This window comes from Pocillopora verrucosa, chromosome 4 (genome assembly GCF_036669915.1).
Source record: "Pocillopora verrucosa isolate sample1 chromosome 4, ASM3666991v2, whole genome shotgun sequence".
Lineage (NCBI taxonomy): Eukaryota > Metazoa > Cnidaria > Anthozoa > Scleractinia > Pocilloporidae > Pocillopora > Pocillopora verrucosa.
In genome coordinates, this window is record NC_089315.1 from 24,861,817 (window position 1) to 24,880,735 (window position 18,919).

The 18,919-nt window shown below is 38.7% G+C and overlaps 1 protein-coding gene and 1 long non-coding RNA gene across 8 annotated transcripts; one reads left to right on the forward strand and one right to left on the reverse strand.

Annotated features, from left to right (window-relative positions):
- The first annotated feature begins 28 nt into the window (after positions 1-28).
- On the forward strand, positions 29-1,215 carry LOC136280495 (uncharacterized). Its single transcript, XR_010717266.1, has 3 exons — positions 29-199; positions 459-541; positions 644-1,215. It is a non-coding gene; the product is annotated as an uncharacterized lncRNA (long non-coding RNA).
- A 2,490-nt stretch (positions 1,216-3,705) lies between these two features.
- On the reverse strand, positions 3,706-18,379 carry LOC131776816 (uncharacterized). 7 transcript variants are annotated; one of them, XM_066165053.1, is made up of 4 exons: positions 18,185-18,368; positions 17,375-17,454; positions 16,713-16,792; positions 3,706-6,327 (listed from the first exon to the last, which is right to left on the reverse strand). In XM_066165053.1, exon 4 carries the CDS (start codon positions 6,277-6,279, stop codon positions 5,212-5,214), a length of 1,068 nt encoding a protein of 355 aa, XP_066021150.1. In that variant the 5' UTR covers positions 6,280-6,327; positions 16,713-16,792; positions 17,375-17,454; positions 18,185-18,368; the 3' UTR covers positions 3,706-5,211. The 7 variants fall into 7 exon arrangements, 6 of the variants coding, with proteins under 6 accessions (XP_066021150.1, XP_066021151.1, XP_066021154.1 ...); XM_066165057.1 differs by lacking the exon at positions 3,706-6,327 and adding an exon at positions 8,484-10,725 and having other exon boundaries at positions 18,185-18,378; XM_066165056.1 differs by lacking the exon at positions 3,706-6,327 and adding an exon at positions 8,484-10,728 and having other exon boundaries at positions 18,185-18,378.
- Positions 18,380-18,919: the final 540 nt, after the last annotated feature.

The following is an 18,919-nucleotide window of genomic DNA, read 5'->3' on the forward strand; positions in this document are numbered from 1 at the left end:
ATTAAGTCGAGGCTGGATTAGTCACTACGGCTGGGGGAGTCATAGATTCTGTCGCGTGGCCGAAATTTCTTAAAATATTTCATATTTTGATTCAACTTTCGTCGACAAATGGCTTGAGAACGATGTAAAGGTCCCAAAGAAAGTCGTAACTCGTGGTTACAGCAATTTCTGCGAAGGCTATATATCTTTGATATCGAAGGTAAGTTTTAGTTTTGACGAGTTGTTATCGATGATGCCTCGAGTCTAGGTGAAGGTGGAGAGTGTACTCGAACAGTTGCGTGATTCACGCCACTCATACTATTTTAAAGATCTTACATTGTTCTTATCCTTTGATTATACCCGAATTTACTATTCAAAATCTCCGACGATTTACAAAAATGATGAAATGAAGCCCTAGAAACCACGACTCGTAGCGTGTTCACGTTTTCACACATATGAATTCCTACCTTCCCTTTCAGTGAAAACACTAGAAGCAGGTGTCGTCGTAAGAACTCGAAGCTACAGATCACAGCGGAAAAATGAAGAGCCATGGAGGTTGCAGGTATTTATTTGACCATGTAGTTTTGTTTGAACTGAAAGAAGTCTTAAACTTCGCTTACGTACTAAGGTATATTCAACAAACCCTTTTAAAATTTTTCCATAGGTTGAAATCTGAAGGGCTTGTGAAGTACAAATATCAAACACCTCTTGCAACTGTGAGGCAGGATCAGGAATGTGCAACCATGCAATAGAGTTGGTTTATCTCCTTGAGCACTATCAAAAATTGGGTTTACGAAGTGTACCTCTGCTATGTCCAAGACAAGTTTGCCTCAAAGAATGGCCGGGATAAATTCTCGGGAATTGCAGGAGGTGCTGGTATTGCAGGTGAAACTACCAGCCAAAGGTGGGGAAGTGAAAAAAAAAAAACAACAACGCAGGGTAGATGGATCAATCCCTGGGGGCTGCTGGAAATCAAGTGCCCCCTCAGTGATCCAGTCTCAGAGCTGAAATATCTTTAATGTGGAAATGGACTCTATAAACTCAAACTCTGTGAGTTTGTGTCAGCAGTGAGCTAAGCCATAGTCTATAGTGGGCTTAAGTAAGTTTATTGAGGATAATTACTGTACTGTCTTTTGGAGTCACTCCTAAGTAAGAATATTGTTATGTCATTTAATTAAGTAGTTGAGTTTATAGGAGTTTATACCTCCCTGAACATGGAGGTATTACCATTTTCTGGATCACACAGATTTACAATTAAATTTAAAATCAATTTATTTAATCTGGGCAGTTGTGGGCCAATTTGGCACTTGGCCAAGCATTGGAACAGAAAATTTGCCCAAGTTATGATAATTCTGCTGACAGTGCTTGTGTTAATATTGAATCTCACTCCTAAGTTTGTCTCCCGCAAGCCTAATCTCAGTCTGACAGTGCAAAATTATCAGTGCCACGCCTTCGCTGGTAGTTTTCTTCACCTCTGCCACGTTGAATCTGGGTTTCATCATGGTTTCAGCATATGGCTCAACCCATTTGTAAAAGCTATCAAATCGTTCTTTCGTTGCAAAGCCTGTGTATAATGCAAGCAACTCCGGATCCTTTGAAATGTTTTCAACACCAAATTTGGACTCTTAAAAATCTTTGACTTGTTAATCTAGATCTTTGATTCTGGCCATAAGTATTTCAATTTGTTCCTCAGGGCTTATTTCGGCCGGTTGAATGTTTTCGTTTTCCGGTTCGTCCGTGGCCATTCCTTGCATTGGCTCAGCACCAGCCCAAGTTTCCTGCCCTGCTGACACAGCCTCCTCTTCTTCCATCTCGACATCTTGCTGGAGTGAACCGACCAAGAATTGACGTCGCTCCTATTGTGCTTGCTGGTCCGCAATATTTTTCAATTCTTGCAATTTGTTTTTTCGGCACTCTTTTCCCTCCTTAGTCCATGCAAACTGCGGTTGGCACAACTCCAGGTTTTAGCCGTGTAACCGTAACCCAAGTTATAGTCCCATACATATCCTCTGGCTTGAAGTGAGCCGTGCACACCAGAGTAGAGCCTTTCTTTATCTGGAAAATTTGTTTAAAAGCGTAAGTTATAACGAGAATAAACTAGGGAGGATCTCATTTCTTACATATGACAAAATCCGAGCTAATAAAAACAAACAAAACATAATCATGTGCTTTTGACAGCTTGAGCCAAAAGTAAAATGAAAAACTTAATGTAAAAAGAATAGTAGATTCATTAATCGAATTTAGTGTTATGAATATCAAATGAATAAATATTTTATAGATAAAAAAAACTGCTGGCTGAGTCTTCAATCGAAAGGAAAAGTCGATCGCCAATAACACGTGCATCTGACAGCTAACCAGTCACGACGCGACTCTCACCTCAAAGCGGCAATCTATTTCGATCTCAATAAATCGTTCGAAGGAAAGTTGAAAAAAGATAAATTCTCACCACTTTTATTTCGTTTGTCGTTACTACAGAAATTAACGCAACAATGATCGTGGGCCATCTCCACTCAAAACACTGTAATGTAACACAACGCTAAACCTTAATGCGGGAGTTACTACATCACGGGCGACGCGCGGGGAAGGAAGAAAAGATCGAAATACGATTATATAATAAGCTCAGTTATGCACGCATTCTGATTGGTTCTCACTTATGATTTATTGGAGGACAGACGTATAGATGACGTCATCATTAAAACTTTTTTAATTCTTTATTATATAAAACAAATAGATTCCAAGTTGCCGTGCGTCTGTTCAGTAATAGATCACAGAGGACGTCAAAATGTGGTAAGAACATCAGTGACACACTCGGCTGCGCCTCGTGTGCCACTTTTTTGTTCTTACCACATTTTGACGTCATCTGTGATCTATTACTGAACAGACGCACGGCAACTTGGAATCTATTTGTTAAGTGGTCAGCGGGTAAACAAATTTAATACCTCATATAGATACATATCAGTTGTAGTTGCAGAAAAAAGTAATGGCGCCGATGCCAGGCTTGATTACACTGTGCACACCAACGCATAGTGGATTCACAAACCAAGTGCCACCTTTGAAGTTTGGTCTGAAAAGGGTTATGGATGTTTACACCTTGGGTCTAAAAATGGTGTTCTCTGGTCAAAAATAATGCTAAGATTTGGAGAGCTGGGTGCGCACCCTCGTCAAAAATTACAGGGAAAGCACACCCCTGGACATCTCTCTCGCGTTTTTTAGCTCGTTACACGAACTCAAAATGTCTCTTTCCGTTCTTTTGTTTGCAATATACTGAGAATAATCCCAAAGAAATTGGTTGGGTGAAAAATCATAAATTTTAACTAACGAATTTGGAAGAAGTGGACCGTAATACGGTACTGAAATTCAGAAAATGATCGAAACGAGTGATATTTATAGAAAATTCTGGGTTGTTCATAATGACTATTTTAGCTTCAAGGAATGTTTATCGGTCGTACAAAGCTGTTTCAAAAATACCTCACAATGACCGATTTGGACTCCAGTCATTCTTATTTATGTTATTAATTTAAGATCGTGTTAAGCGTTTTGTTTTAAGGTAAAAAAAAAAAAACCAATATAATTATGTCTAAGATAATATTTGCATGAGCGTTACGTGATAAGAAGTGTTTGTTAATCAAACTAGTCAGATTTCTCGAACTGCGCAACAACTCAGACGTTTGTCGTGTACTTAAAAGCAAAAAGCTCATTCTGTGATATATAAAGCGGTTTATTGGCATATTTTTTCCTTCTACAAAATTTTTTATTAATTGAAGCTTAATGTTTTTATCAATTAATTCGTCCGCACCAATCAATTTCGTCATCTGCAAAAAGTACAACGACTGAACGATGAAATGAAAATTTCAAACTCTTAAATCTGCTGCTTTCATAGCCCCACAGCTCGTGTTAACACTTCCCTTCATGAAAAGGGGACAGGAAAAGGAAGCTAAATATCCAAAGGAAAAATACCAGAGGTTTTCATATCATGAATGCAGCACAACAAAATTTAAAATATGCTGCACGAGAAGAACGGGATGATTATTCATCGCAGTAGCGCATTAAGTTCCCTTCGGTAAGATTGTATTACAACATAATAACTATGCAAAGGAATTTCAAACATTTTTCTTTTGATTATCCATAAAATTTTATTAGTCCACGAACACGAAGCCACGTTTTGCTGCGACCAAAAGAAGTGTTGCGCTCACATTTTTCCACACTGGATATTTCCAATCTCGCTCAGAATCACTTCTGTCATCAAAAGTTTTAGTTTGTGTTACATTTTTAATCACTCTTCAGGGCTTGTTACAATCAGTCAGAGTCACGAAAGCATACATCCGCGTGATTTTTTTCCTAGTTAGAGCATTTTTATATTGCCAGTTCAATAATCTTTCCCTAATAGTATCATAGTGCCACTCAAAACACACTCATATTCACTCAAAGTAAACTCGATTGATAACAATTCTGACCTTGGAACAATTGCATGTTTCACACTTAACTGCACTTTAATATCTTTTTAAACAGTTGTAGTATATTCTAGTGAACAAATGACTAGGGTAACCACGAAATTAAAAGATATATATTTACTTACGTTCACTTTAAAACACTCGATCTGTCGCGTTTCAAACAAAGTGCACTTGACTTACGCTTAAGGGAAGCTGGTAACCGTTTGAACATGTAAGCGCAGTATATAATATATAGATTTAGCCAAGCCTAAAAGCGGAGCTCGCATTTTTTTTCCGCACGTCTCAAGGGCAGAACGCCTTGCTCCTGCCAGGACTAGAACCCAGGTCGTCCGACACGGAGCCCAGTGCACTGAAAACTGGACTACTGGACAAAGCCGTGGCGTTGGCGTGCCCGCGGTACAGTTGACCACGCATGTTAAAAGTAGCATCTTGTACGGTCATACGGTCGTATGGTTGTACGGTCGTGGGGTCGTAGGGTCGTAGGGTCGAACGGTCGTACATCCAAATTTTTTCGGCTTGATGGGTTACTACTATTTTGTATAATTATGGGGCTACGCTCTGCGAGCTCCGCTATTATTCTAGGAATAAATGATGATATGAGACTTAAGTTAGCGGAAAAAACTTAATGCAGTATATAATTAATTCTCAAAAAGCGTGGTGTATACTGCTCAACGAGTACACGAAAAAGATAAGAAATCTCAAAACACACCTATCTACACTCAGAGTAAACTTTAGCATTCACAGTTCTTACCAAGGTTCATTTGTGTCACACTTTTAGATGCTAATGCTTAAAGTACTCTAATCGTTTCTCAGGTGGTGTTTCATCGTATGTGATAGCAGTGTCAAGACTGAAGAGGTTATTCTTCTCTCCAAAGCCCATTTGAAACTGCCAAACGTACAGCTTGGTATTCGGTGGGATTTTCACCTTAACGGTTTCTTCTATTTCAGTTGTGTCACTCCACTTGAACTGCTCTGTGTTGACCATCTTTCCACCAAACGTCTCCCTGAGGCCATACTGAACTTTACAGAGACACTCAATCAATTTCGAAACTTGGGCTTTAATCTCCTTTTCTTCGCTTATTGTCGTCTCGATGGACCATTCAGACTCTATGGAGGACATTGTGCTCCTGTCAAATCCAACGGTTTTCTTGATGGTTTTTTCCCATTCAATAGCAGTGTTGGAGTCGTTTCGAAGACATTTTACTTCTTTCCAATACCCGAACACTTTTCCATAGGTTTGCGCCATACCACCAGGGAGGAACTTGAGCACTGACTCGTGAACGCTGAAGTCTTTGCAATCTTTGTTCAAGTTCATGTTGGTGCTTCTGTGATAGGTGACACCCCATTTTCCAGCCTGCTCCAGACAGTAGACGTAATTCTTGGTACCCCAGAAATAGATGCCATCTTGGAACGCTTGGTGGATTTTATATTCAACGGCGTCTTCATCTTTGTTCATGTTACTCACTCGTCTGTAGATGCCTCTCTTCGCAAACACGATGTACCAATTACCAAAGGCAGAGTAGTAGCCGCTTCCTCCGCGACAGTTGCAATGAAGAGGGTAAACCACAGCGTCATCGTCTTTACTCAGGTCGGTAACTCTGCGATACTCGTCTCCTTTAATGATGTAGAAATAAGAGTTAGTGGCCAAGTAATGATCGCCCCATCTACAGGCCTCACTTAAACGGTGAATCTTGATACGCTTTCCAGTGTGAATATCTTCGCAACTCATGTAGACACCCACATCGGAACGGATGATGTAGAAGGTTTTTTTAGTACCACAAAAGTCTATTCCTCTGGCCTCAGGTGCACTCTTTGGTACGATCTCCGGATAATCTGAAGCGGCGGACATATTTTTCACTCAGTAGTTGCAGCTGAAATAACGTTTCTTCTTGAGTATCTGCAAGGAAGAAAAATAAAGCAAAAAGACCGAGCTTTAATAGACGTTGATTTCGATTCTCGCTTGATCGTTAATGGAGGGAGGGGAAATAGAATAGGGCAATATTTGCGTGATCTGTGTTAAGTATACATTTCCCATCACGTCGAATGAGCCATTTGGGAACATTTGGGAAGATAATTTTTCGCACTGGGCTGTTTTACTCTCGCTCGGAATCACCACATTCCAAACACCGGTTTGTTTGCGATACTCTTTAATCATTCCTCAATATCTTTTACAACGATTCATCGACGTAAAGCATGCATCAATTGCCGTGTTAAAAAGATGACTACTTGGTGATATATCGCTAACGTGATACAATCGCCTTTTTCATGATGCCATCTCATCTATCAAATTGTAGCTGTCTATTGGCGTCTAAAACTGCCTATGAAATCATTCTTGTCAATTGAAAGGGGCTAGTACACTCCACTTAAAAAATTTTTTTGCTGTCAGCTTCTTCAAAACAGATTTCTGATGATTTACAAGAGCCAGGAAAAATTGTTGCAAGTTTGTACTGACGGATGTTAATCAAACTAATCAGATGTCTAGAACTTGGCAACAATTCAAACAGTCAGTGAATTAAAGCTAGTTCCGAATAAAAATTTTTCCTGTAATCAAAAGCGATAAACATTTATACATATACAGTGCGGAGTGACTGAGTTTTGACTTTTAGAATTTTTCCGCATTGGTCTGTACTGGTTTTACTCTCGCTTAAAATAACTATAGTAGAAAAACTATTTGTTTGTACATTTTTACATTATTGTACTATTTGTTTGTACATTGTACATGTTTGTACAAACTATTTGTTTGTTTATACATATACAGTGTGGAGTGACTGAGTTTTGATTTTAGAATTTTTCCGCATTGGTCTGTATGTTTTACTCTCGCTTAAAATAACTATAGTAGAAAAACTATTTGTTTGTGATGTAATTTGATAACTCCTCAGTATCAATAGTCAAAGAGAAAATGATGCATATCAAACTTTGGTTCGGATTTTGGCTGGACAATAAGTCAAGCTTCAGCTCATTTTATGTTCTAATCTATTGTTTGAAGGAAAGGGTTTCCATTGTTCGCAAGACAAAGGTTTTTATGACAAAAAAAACTTATGCAAGTCACTACCACATATCTTTTATTTCAATGAGTCGAGAAACTTGCGTTTCATATAATGCCTTCTGTGGTATATCGTTCCGTGGCGGAAAACTTCAGAGGTTTGTTATCAGATGTAGGCGGGAGAAAACCTTGTAAATAAAGATCATCACGTTCAAGTACAAATATTAATTGAGTGACTAGGAGGCGAAACTTGACATAGGAATAGAAAATAGGGTAATTTGGCTCGTGCAACCAGAGAAAGATTTGAATCGCAGCGTTGAAATTTGATGAATTTTGCAACCGGAAATTTGATAAACGCAGGATTCTATTTAAAACTGGTTTTGTAGAACGCCCGAGGTATGCGTTTATTATTCTGCGGAGTTGGATGGTTACCATCATTCTGGATTTCTCCGTGACTCAAGCTAAGTCACAAAGTGACTTAGTCCTTTTCTGTTGACTTTGCCGCAGTACTCACGGTAGTGCCCGTATTTTATGTAGCGACTTTAGTATTTCCAATTTGTCATGGCATCAACTTGTTCAAAAGTTGTAATCTCCATAACTCTCCATGTTAAGTAAACAATGAACAGCACTTAACAGCGAGTTTGCTGAAAACCGCAAGGCCTTCAGTTCATTCTCTCTGAACCGCAAAACCGGCTAGAATTTAGGCTCCATGAAGCTTCTTGTTTCCTTCTACACTACATGCAAAATCGGACCTAATCAATTAACTCGTCCGCACCAACCAATTTCGTCACCTCATAAAGTACAATAACTTTATGACAAAATGAAAATAGCAAACTCTTAAATCTTCCGCTCTAATAGCCTCACAGCTCGTGTAAACATTTCCCTTCATGAAAAGGGGACAGGAAAAGGAAGCTAAATATCCAAAGGAAAGTATTTGGGGTTTTCATAATGATTGCAGCGCCACAAAATTTAAAATATGCTACATGAGAAAAACGGGATGATTATTCATCGCAGTGGCACATAAAGTTCCCTTCGGCAAGATAGTATTCTAACATAACAACTATGCAAAGGAATGTCAAACATTTTTCTTTTAATTATCAACAAGGAAATAATTGAAGTATTCCACGAACACGAACCAACGCTTTGTAAGGAGCAACAGAGGTTTTGCGCTCACATTTTTCCACACTGGATATTTTCAATCTCGCTCAGAAACACTTCAGTCATCAAAACTTTTAGTTTGTGTTACAGTTTTAATCAGTCCTCGGGGTTTGTTACAATCAGTTAGAGTTACGAAAGCATACATCCGCGTGATTTTTTTCCTAGTTAGAGCATTTTTATATTGCCAGTTCAATAATCTTTCTCTAATAGTATCATAGTGCCACTCAAAACACACTCATATTTACTCAAAGTAAAATCGATTAGTAACAATTCTGACCTTGGAACAATTGCATGTCTCACACTTAACTGCACTTTAATATCTTTTTAAACAGGTGTAGGATACTCTAGTGGACTAATGGAGGGTAACCACGAAATTCAAAAATATATGCACTTATGTTCAATTTAACATACAACACATTAACTTATGTTCGGGTTTCAACAAAAGTTCACTTGTCTTACGCTTCACAGCAGTAATGGTAACCTTTTGAACATGTACGCGCGGTATATATTATTCTAGGAGTAAATGACCATAAAAACACCCTTAGGAAAACACACTCATGTCTGTTGAAACGCGAACATAAGTTAATGTGTTATATGTTAAAGTGAACATAAGTGCATATATATTTTTTTTAATTTCCGTGGTTACCTCTCATTAGTTCACTATAATATACTGAAAATTGATCGACATTAGTTAAAAGACTAAAATTGACTTGTCTCATACTTGAAATGGGGTTTTTTGCTTCTCAAACTAGCACAGCATATAATGATTAAGGCGTTAATGACACATTCAGAGACCGAAAAAATTGATCGACTTTAGTGAACAGAAAAATGTTTGCTTTTGTTGTACTTAATGCAGTATATTAATTGATTCTCAAAAAACTTATTGTCTACCGCTCAACGATTAAATGAAAAAGATAAGAAATTTCATAACACACTCATGTCTATTCAGAGAAAACTTAAGCACTAACAGTTCTTACTAAGGTTCGTTTGTGTCACACTTTTAAACAGGCACCGATTCAGCCCGACTCAGGATGACCGTTAATGCATGAAATACTCTAATGTTTCCTCAGGTGGTGTTTTACCGTATGTGATCGCAGTGTCATAGCTGAAGAGGTTCTCCTTCTTTCCAAAGCCCATTTGAAACTGCCAAACGTACAGCTTGGTGTTCGGTGGAATTTTCAGCTTAACGTTTTCGTCTTCTTCAGTGGTGTCACTCCACTCGAACTGCTCTGTGTTGACCAACTTTCCCCCAAACCTCTCTTTGAGGCTATACTGAACTTTACAGAGGGCTTCAATCAATTCTGAAACTTGGGCTTTGATTCCTACTTCTTCGCTTATTCCCATCTCGATGGACCATTCCAACTCTATGGAGGACATTGTGCTCCTGTCAAATCCAACGGTTTTCTTGATGGGTTTTCCCCATTCAATGGCAGTGTCGGAGTCGTTTTGAAGACATTTTACATCTTTCCAATACCCGAACACTTTTCCATGGGTGTGCGCTATACCACCAGGGATAAACTTGAGCACTAACTTGTGAACGCTGAAGTCGCCGCAATATTTGTTCAAGTTCATGTTGGTGCTTCTGTGATAAGTGACACCCCTTTCTCCAGCCTGCTTCAGACAGTAGACGTAATTATTGTTACCCCAGAAATAGATGCCATCTTGGAACGCTTGATGGATTTTATACTCAACGGCGTCTTCGTCTTTGTTCATGTTACTCACTCGTCTGTAGGTGCCTCTGTTGGCAAACACGATGTACCAATAACCAAAGGCAGAGTAGTAGCCGCTTCCTCCGCGACAGTTGCGATGAAGAGAGTAAACCACAGCGTCCTCGTCTTTACTCAGGTCGGTGACTCTGCGATACTCATCTCCCTTAATGATGTAGAAATGAGAGTCAGTGGCCAAGTAGTGATCGCCCCATCTACAGGCCTCACTTAGACGGTGAATCTTGATATCTTGACCAGCGTGAATATCTTTGCACCTCATGTAGACACCCACATCAGATCGGATAATATAGCAGCTGTTTTTATCACCACAAAAGTCTGTTCCTTTAGCCTCAGATGCAATCTTCGGCACGATCTCCGGATAATCTGAAGCGGCAGACATATTGTTGACTTGGTGGTTGCAGCTGATATAAGCTTTTTCCTTGAGTATCTGCTAAGAAGGCAATCCAAAGGGAAAAGATCGGGTTCCTAGTTACGTGCAAAGAAACAATTAAAATGGCGCAAGACCCTCTCTTTTGTAGAGACTGCCTCACATATGACCTTTACATTTTTCCAGCACTGAACTGTTTCACTCTCGCTAGGAATCACCACATTCAAAACACGGTTTGTTTGCAATACTCTTTAATCATTCCTCAATATCTTTTACAACGATTCATCGACATAAAACATGCCTCAATAACCGTGTTAAAAAGATGACTACTTAACGATACATCGCTAACGTAAAACAATCGCCTTTGTCATGATGATATCACATCCATTAACTTGTAGCCGTCTGTTGGCGTCTAAAACTACCTTGAAAGTCGGCATATGAAATCATTCCTGTCAATTGAAAGAGTCTAGCACACTCCGCTTACACTTTTTTTACTATTAGCTTCTTCGAAACAGATTTCAGATGATTTACAAATAAAAGTTTGTCGTGTAATCAAAAGCGATAAACATTTATACATATACAGAGTGGACTGACTGAGTTTTTACTTTTACAATTTTTCCGCACTGGTCTGTATATTGTGTAAGCATGATTTAGGGGCTAGACTCTTCTCCTGGTCAAAGCCCAGTTCATACTGCCAAATTTGATCCTCCGGAGGGGCGTGATTTGCATCTTAATCAAGAATTGGATTTCTCTGCGTTTATATTTCATTCTAGCTGCCAATTCTAGACTTCATTGAATGCTGCATTTCAATCAACGCGATGGAAACCCGCCGATTTAGCTTCTGAAAAAAGCGAAGAGAATAAGTCTCTTTCTGTTGCTAAGTCAAACCAAGTCAAACTCTTACAAAGATAATGAATATCTATCTCTCTTATTCTATCTCTCTCTCGTGTTTCAAATGTTACCCTCAAATCAGCCAATGATCCTCTGCTAAGATTAAAAATGGTATAGATCTTTCGGTCGAAACTGGCGCAATAAATTATCGATTGGCTTACTCAACTTCATGCTGTGAATTTTTTAATGAGTAAAATTTTGTTATGTAAGGGATTTCTCCCCAAAATTCGTCCTCCTTTTGCGAGTGCGTCTTAGCAGCTTCTTCTGCGTACCACATTAGTCCAACTTAGACCGCGTGCGTCGGACACAATAATGAATTATAGCAGCGAATTCATGAATCACTGAAGAGGCTGTTTCTTGGCTCCAGTCGCATGGAACGAGACTTAAGAAAGGATAGGTAAGCAAAAGAAATTTGCTTAACAACACGTTTTGCAACTTTACATATACAAACTTGACCGCTCCATTGATCTTTGTTCGTATCTTACATTGCAGAGAAGGATGTGAGACGTGAGGTGGCTCTCCCATACGCCCGGTGGCTTCCTGGGTCTCTTCGCCTTCTAGCTATAACCGCTGTAAATTTTTTTTTGTATTCTGTAAATAAGGCTAATAAAATATGATGACGATTGTTGCGATGGCCAAGATCTCCTTGCCATTGCCCAGGATGCAGACGAAGCAAGGTTGCTTCCCTGTTATAAAAGAGCGTCTAAAGTTTAAGAAATTGATTGCAATGAACGCTGAACCTGGAGATGACACAAGTTCTTCGTCTGTACGATAATTACAGATAATTTGACGCATGGTTCGCCTTTTCTCCTGAGCCTTATTGAGTCTCAGCGGTTTCACAACTCAGGTCATGGGTTCTAATTATGGCGCCGAGAGCTAGAGACGCTCTAGTTTGAATACTGCGTTTGCACAGGATGGACTTTATTTATTTCAAGATTCTCTGATTTTAGTGTCTCTCACTCTGAATTCTTAATCTTTTTCTTGAAAAGATTAACTGATATTTTTATGTCTATGTCTTTGTTTGTATTCGCTTAAACTGATTTTTTTGGCTCTTTCTCTTCAGCGTGTAGAATCAAGTCCTTCGAGTAACACGTTTCAAACGTCGATTGATGATTCAGAAAACATCAGCGATTATGAAAATTTAGAAGTGACATCGGCCAAGGATCTGTTTTACGGACGAGGCGACAGAACTGAGCATTGCCTAAGTAAGTGTTAATAGATTAAACTTAGCGGGACGGTGAAGAGTACATTATCGATTACTTTCTTCGGTTTTATCCCAAAGGAAAACACACAAGGTGCCAGTTGCTCAGTTAAAGAGGAGAAATGTCGGGGAAAGCACCCAACAAAAATGGTGAGATTTGCTATATTTTTATTAAAATATATTAGATATGTATTTACTTGCGCTATGCACAAAGCAAAGTAAACCCAAAGTTTAAATCTGGTAAATTAAAAAATTAGTGAATTGATAGGATGTTATCACAGTTTAATTTTCTTGAAAACAAATGTTTACCTATAGGTTCCTCCTAGATGGCTTTCAAAATTCCAAGCTCGTCTAAATCGGAGCTCGTCTAAATCCAAGATGGCGTCCAGTCATTGATAGAGATGCATGTGCTGCGTTTTAGAAACGAACTTAACGAGGAAGTTTGCCGCGGATTTATTTTACAAATCTTTTTAATTCACTAAATCTTTAGGTAAGGTTATGATGAAACATTCTAGTCGCCAATCTGGCGACTAATTTTCAGGATTTGGTCGCCAAAGTGAAAAATTTAGTCGCATTGGCGCTTGTATTAGGCGCAATTTCACGCCCTGATTTTTAAATGGAAACTTTGTAGTTGCAAAAAATTGTTGTTCTCCAACAACAAATTAATTTTCTCATTTGTTTACTTTTTGTACAGTTCGCTGCCTCAGTAGAGTTGGATATCCAGGAAGGATACCTCACCAGCAACCCAAAGCACTCTGAGCTGCAGTGGATTGCAAAAAAAAATTATTGCAGAGTATCCTTGTATGGCTGGCAGGATACTAGTTGACGTGGAAACGGAATGGATTGGTGAAGTTTAAAAATCTATTGCTTTTCCTCTTCTGCTTGTAGTGAAAAGAGACAATTTTGTGCTGCTGAATCTCTCTGACCTTTTAAGTTCATGACCTTTGTTCTTGTGTGTTTGCTATCACATATGCATTTAATGAAGTTGTGACCATTTTGGAGGTACAAGTCCAAAAAACTGCTACTTTGGTACGAAAATGAACAGCTAAAATTGCTGAGCCTATTTGCTTATGAAGTCCAGATACAAAGGTTCAAGTACCTTGGGGTTGTATTTGATTTTGCCATCCTTTTGCTCAGTTTTTTCATTCAGCAACTTTTTTAAAATTTCCTGTTGTCAAACCATTAGATAAATATGGCAAATGGAATAGCTGATTCTCTTCAGATATTTTGGGAGTCATGCAATTTTTTTCCCCAAGCCTTGAAGGGGAGACAAATACAAGTATTAAGTCAATTAACTTCCATTTGAGTGTTTTGGCTTATAGTTTTAGAAAAATATTATATATAAGCTTAGTAAATAAAATGAAATGAGGGGAAACTGACCAACTACAAATGGCAAACTAGCAGGCAATTTTTACAGGCTACGGGCACTTTTTGCACTTTGGCTTGTTTTTAATGTGGTTGTAAAATTTGTTTTTATTGCATAGAGTAGCTAATGTTGATTCAGCAATCAGAGGTTATGTCCAACACAAATTTTCATTATTGGAGATCTTTAATACATTGATCTCCTGTATATAGTAACAGAGGGAAGTGTAATTTGTCACCTCCCACAAGATAGAATTCTTGATGCTCTCATTGGGTTACTTGGCTCATTTTATATTTTCAATGTTTCTTATAATCAGTCAAAAGCAATTTTGACTTTTTTAGAGCAAGCATTGCTTGAAATTAGACACAGGTAGAGTCTTGTCACTGTTTCCTCCGTTTTCAATGTTTTGGCAAATGCCTGAGGTAGTACTTGCTGAAAGTTTATATTTTGATGATATCTAAAGTAGCAATATGAGTACATGTATTCTGACATCCACTGGAAGAATACTCTATGCTGCTCAAAGGTTCTTTGTTTTTCAGATGCACAAAACAAACAATATCTATATTCTTGTGTAGAAACCGGACCATTTGTTGTCTTTGTGTTATTTTGATAATTTTCTGCACTCTTAATCAGTCTTGATTATAAGCTGTCTTACATTGTCACATTTAGAAAGCTTTACTCACATGTGTCTCTTGGGTGTAATTTCCAGCAATGATTGCACTGGAAAATCACGGGGAAATCAGCATGGAGAGGAAAGAGCCCTCTTCTTCTGAACTGGCTTCACATTGGAACTGAATTGGCTATTTTTTTAAGGGGTCATTAGTGAGAGGGCTGAAATTTTGGAGCCATTTTAGCCCCTTTAAATTCCAAAGTGGCTCCAGTACTTTCCAATTTGGCCCTCACAATTGGGTCAATTTAGCCCCAAAAATTGGTGCCAAAAACAGCCCCATTTCAATGGGGCCGAATTGACCCCAAGCCAATACCAAACTGGACCCGCTCGCTTTGGCCCCATTTTTTGGGCCAAATCCACTCTTTTCATTTTACAGTGTGCTTGGAGGGTTTGCCCCTTCTACTTTAAGAAAATATAAATAAAATTCAACAGACCCAATGTACCTCGTTGATCTGTTACCTTTGTAGAGATCACAAGGGACAATTTTTTCCGGCTATCTAAGGGCTTCTTAAAAGATGAAGTGATCTTGCTTTTTTTAAATTGTTCGCATATATTGAATCGATGAATATACAATAAAAAATATCACAGTAATAGATAAAAATAAGCCTATTGATGATTGAATATTTGAAGAAAGAAAGATATTTTGTCCAGCGGTAATGCCCCACACGCCATTTCAGTCCCCTCTCGGTCTTACTGAATAGCTTAAAGCTGACTGCTCACTTAAAACATATAATTTGCAAGAAAATGACAAAGGATACAGCAAGTTATTATAATTTGCTGCCTATGTACCAACTATAAATATCTTCCACTGTTACTAGACCATATGACGTTCTTTTGGTTTCTTTAGAAGGTATCTAAGTATTCCTGTGCTGTGCTTGAAACATGCATGACATGACAAAGAATGGAGTGTATTAACTCGCCAAGTGCACCTTTGTTCTCACTTAGTCTGTTTCAGTCGAGTCAGGGAAAACAAAAAGCAATAAATAATTGCGTCAGGTAAGTTATTCCCACACTCTGCATTGTGACCGTGAGAAGTCTATGGCCAGGCATAAGATTATCGTATCTGTCTCGTGTCTATCGAGAGAATGTTTTGTCTCATCACAATTTTTTTTTCCAACTGAATACAAAGTATATAGTGGGTACGCCTACTCTCGCTCTCTAAAATGCATTATCATGGAAACTGCGGTGTTATACAAGGATTTCCGGCCCTGAGAAAAGCCGTAACAACACACGTGAAAAAATATGTTATTTTTTACACGTGTGTTGACATAGCCAATCAGCTTCTTACACGCCACTTGCCTTTAGCGCCACTCGGTCAGGTTTATGAATGAACAGCATGATTCAACGCATTTTTCCATCTTGAGAGTCAGCGTCAACGTACTCTACGATTGTTATTCGAGGATTGTCCATTCATCTATTTTCATTCCTTAATGAAGTCGGCTTTTCTTCTCAGTTAAGGGACTCTTGTGTTTATATGATAAACAAAATAATACATGGTTGCTTGAAGATATGGAATTTCTCTTCTCGTGTTCAACTCGACATCTCACTCGTTCGCTGCGTTCACTCGTGAGCTATCGAGTTACACACAGAAATTCCATATCTACGCGCGCCCATGTATAATTCTCTATTTATTTGATGAAAAATCACTATTACACGAAAAAAGGATTACTGGGCCAAGATCTCCCAACCATTTGGTTTGCAAAAACTTTAGCTCTGGATGAAATGCCACGTGATCGGGCAAACGTGTGTGGTAAATCGTCCGGAAAGTCTCCAATTGTTTCAGTCAAAATTCCCGAATCCGAGAAACATCTAACGCCCTTTCCACGGCTCAAAGCAACCAAAAATTCAAATATTGGCTAACAGTACAGACGCCCATTGCAATACAGGTAAACTTTTGTCTAACTTTGGTTAGATATTCTTACCTTTCCAACTTAAAAAGCGTCCAAACTTCTGACAGATGTTCTCCCTCAAAGAGAAACAAGTCAATGCTCAATCTGTAAAACTAAAAATAGAAAGTCAAAATAGAGAGTCAGCGTCAACGCACTCTACGATTGTTATTCGAGGTTTGTCGATTCATTTATTTTCATTCCTTAATGAAGTCGGCTTTTCTTCTCAGTAAAGGGCTCTTGTGTTTATATGATAAACAGAATAATACATGGTTGCTTGAAGATATGGAATTTCTCTTCTCGTGTTCAACTCGACATCTCACTCGTTCGCTGCGTTCACTCGTGAGCTATCGAGTTACACACGGAAATTCCATATCTACGCGCGCCCATGTATTATTCTCTATTTATTTGATGAAAAATCACTATTACACGAAAAAAGGATTACTGGGCCAAGATCTCCCAACCATTTGGTTTGCAAAAACTTTAGCTCTGGATGAAATGCCACGTGATCGGGCAAACGTGTGTGGTAAATCGTCCGGAAAGTCTCCAATTGTTTCAGTCAAAATTCCCGAATCCGAGAAACATCTAACGCCCTTTCCACGGCTCAAAGCAACCAAAAATTCAAGTATTGCCTAACAGTACAGATGCCCATTGCAATACAGGTAAACTTTTGCCTAACTTTGGTTAGATATTCTTACCTTTCCAACTTAAAAAGCGTCCAAGCTTCTGACAGATGTTCTCCCTCAAAGAGAAACAAGTCAATGCTCAATCTGTAAAACTAAAAATAGAAAGTCAGGCCATTATAATATTTCCGGTGTTATCTCAATTGTTGTTAGGGTTAGGGTTTAGGGTTAGCTTTAAAAGCGAAAGCCGTAGAAGTAAGGTGAGGTATTTTAATTGAGAATTTGACGTAATGTTGTAATGTAATGTCCGCTTGAGAATGTATTTTTTATTTCTTGTAGCGGTCGTAAATATTCCGGTACAAACTCTTAAAATTCCGCCATGACCTTTATTGAGCAAGATGATCATCTCACAGCTGGAGCTTAGGCTTGTGATAATTACTGTCGCGCCACGCTGTCTGCAACTGTCGAAAATTAATACTTAAGTGATTTCACTACTTCCAACTCCCGTTTATTGCTACCAACAACCGAAGTTTTACGGACAGATATAACATAATGAGAAAGTCCAGTATTATCCTGTGGATTTACGATTAGCAATTTGAGGTTCCCTCTTAATTTTAACTACGATTTGTTGATACGTTGCGTGACGGTTCAAAATCCACATGCCTTCAAACTTCTTGCCCAAATTTTTCACATTTACTAGTCCTGTTCAAACAGAAAAGTTAATTTGTAAACGTATAGTTTACATACAGTGTTCTAAGCTGGAAGAACGAATACTTTTAACTGAAATTTGCAGTTGATTGATGGTTTATCGTAAACAAATTCTACTCTGCTACTAGCGACTGACTCCAATACTTCCACTGATGAATAAAAGTAGACGGCATTTACCTTTATATCCAACGCAAATATCTCACGAGTCTCTGAAGTAGTGTGTTCATGCCTGAGGCGCGTTGACTCTAACACATTTTGGCAGTTGATTGTGCAAAGGATTTGGTAACTGAGAACCCCAGATACTCAAATGCACCTAATTGTAATGAGCGAAAAGCCCCAACCCGCAAACTGTTTACTGCGGTGACTCAACTCTGTCAATCACGGTTGTGCCCAAATCCTACCGGCTAAAAGTACGCCCGAGGAGCACTGATAACGAGTTTTCGAGTCGGATGATTATCGGAAATTGTAAATTTGGTGCCAATTTAGAAATAACGATAATCGTTATTTCGGTCTCGAGATCATGCTGGGAATTGTCGGCTACATGTAATATGGTGGACTATTTAGGTAACGCCATCTGCAATTTACCAACAGTCAAGCGACGTGATTGAACCAGAAATGAACATTATAACATATTTTACATGTGAAGATACATTGTTGAGTTTAAATAAAGAAAATTTCGCTTAATTTTGTATGGCTGTTTCCTCCACCCTCGTCGATCTTAAGTTTCTTGTTCGGCAGAGTTTTTGCTGAACACTTTAGCTGCTAAGACCTGCGCTTGCAAAGGTAAACGAAACTTATGGATAGTATCGCCACTAAAATGCCCGTGTCATAGTTGTACTGGTTAGAAAGATCCCTAAGATGAATTTTCTATTGTCTTGTACTTCTCGCCGGTAGGATCTCAGGAGGCTTAGA

Coding starts and splice junctions, on each gene's coding strand:
- LOC131776816 (XM_066165054.1), bottom strand. CDS start 6,279: ATGTCCGCCGCTTCAGATTATCCGGAGATCGTACCAAAGAGTGCACCT.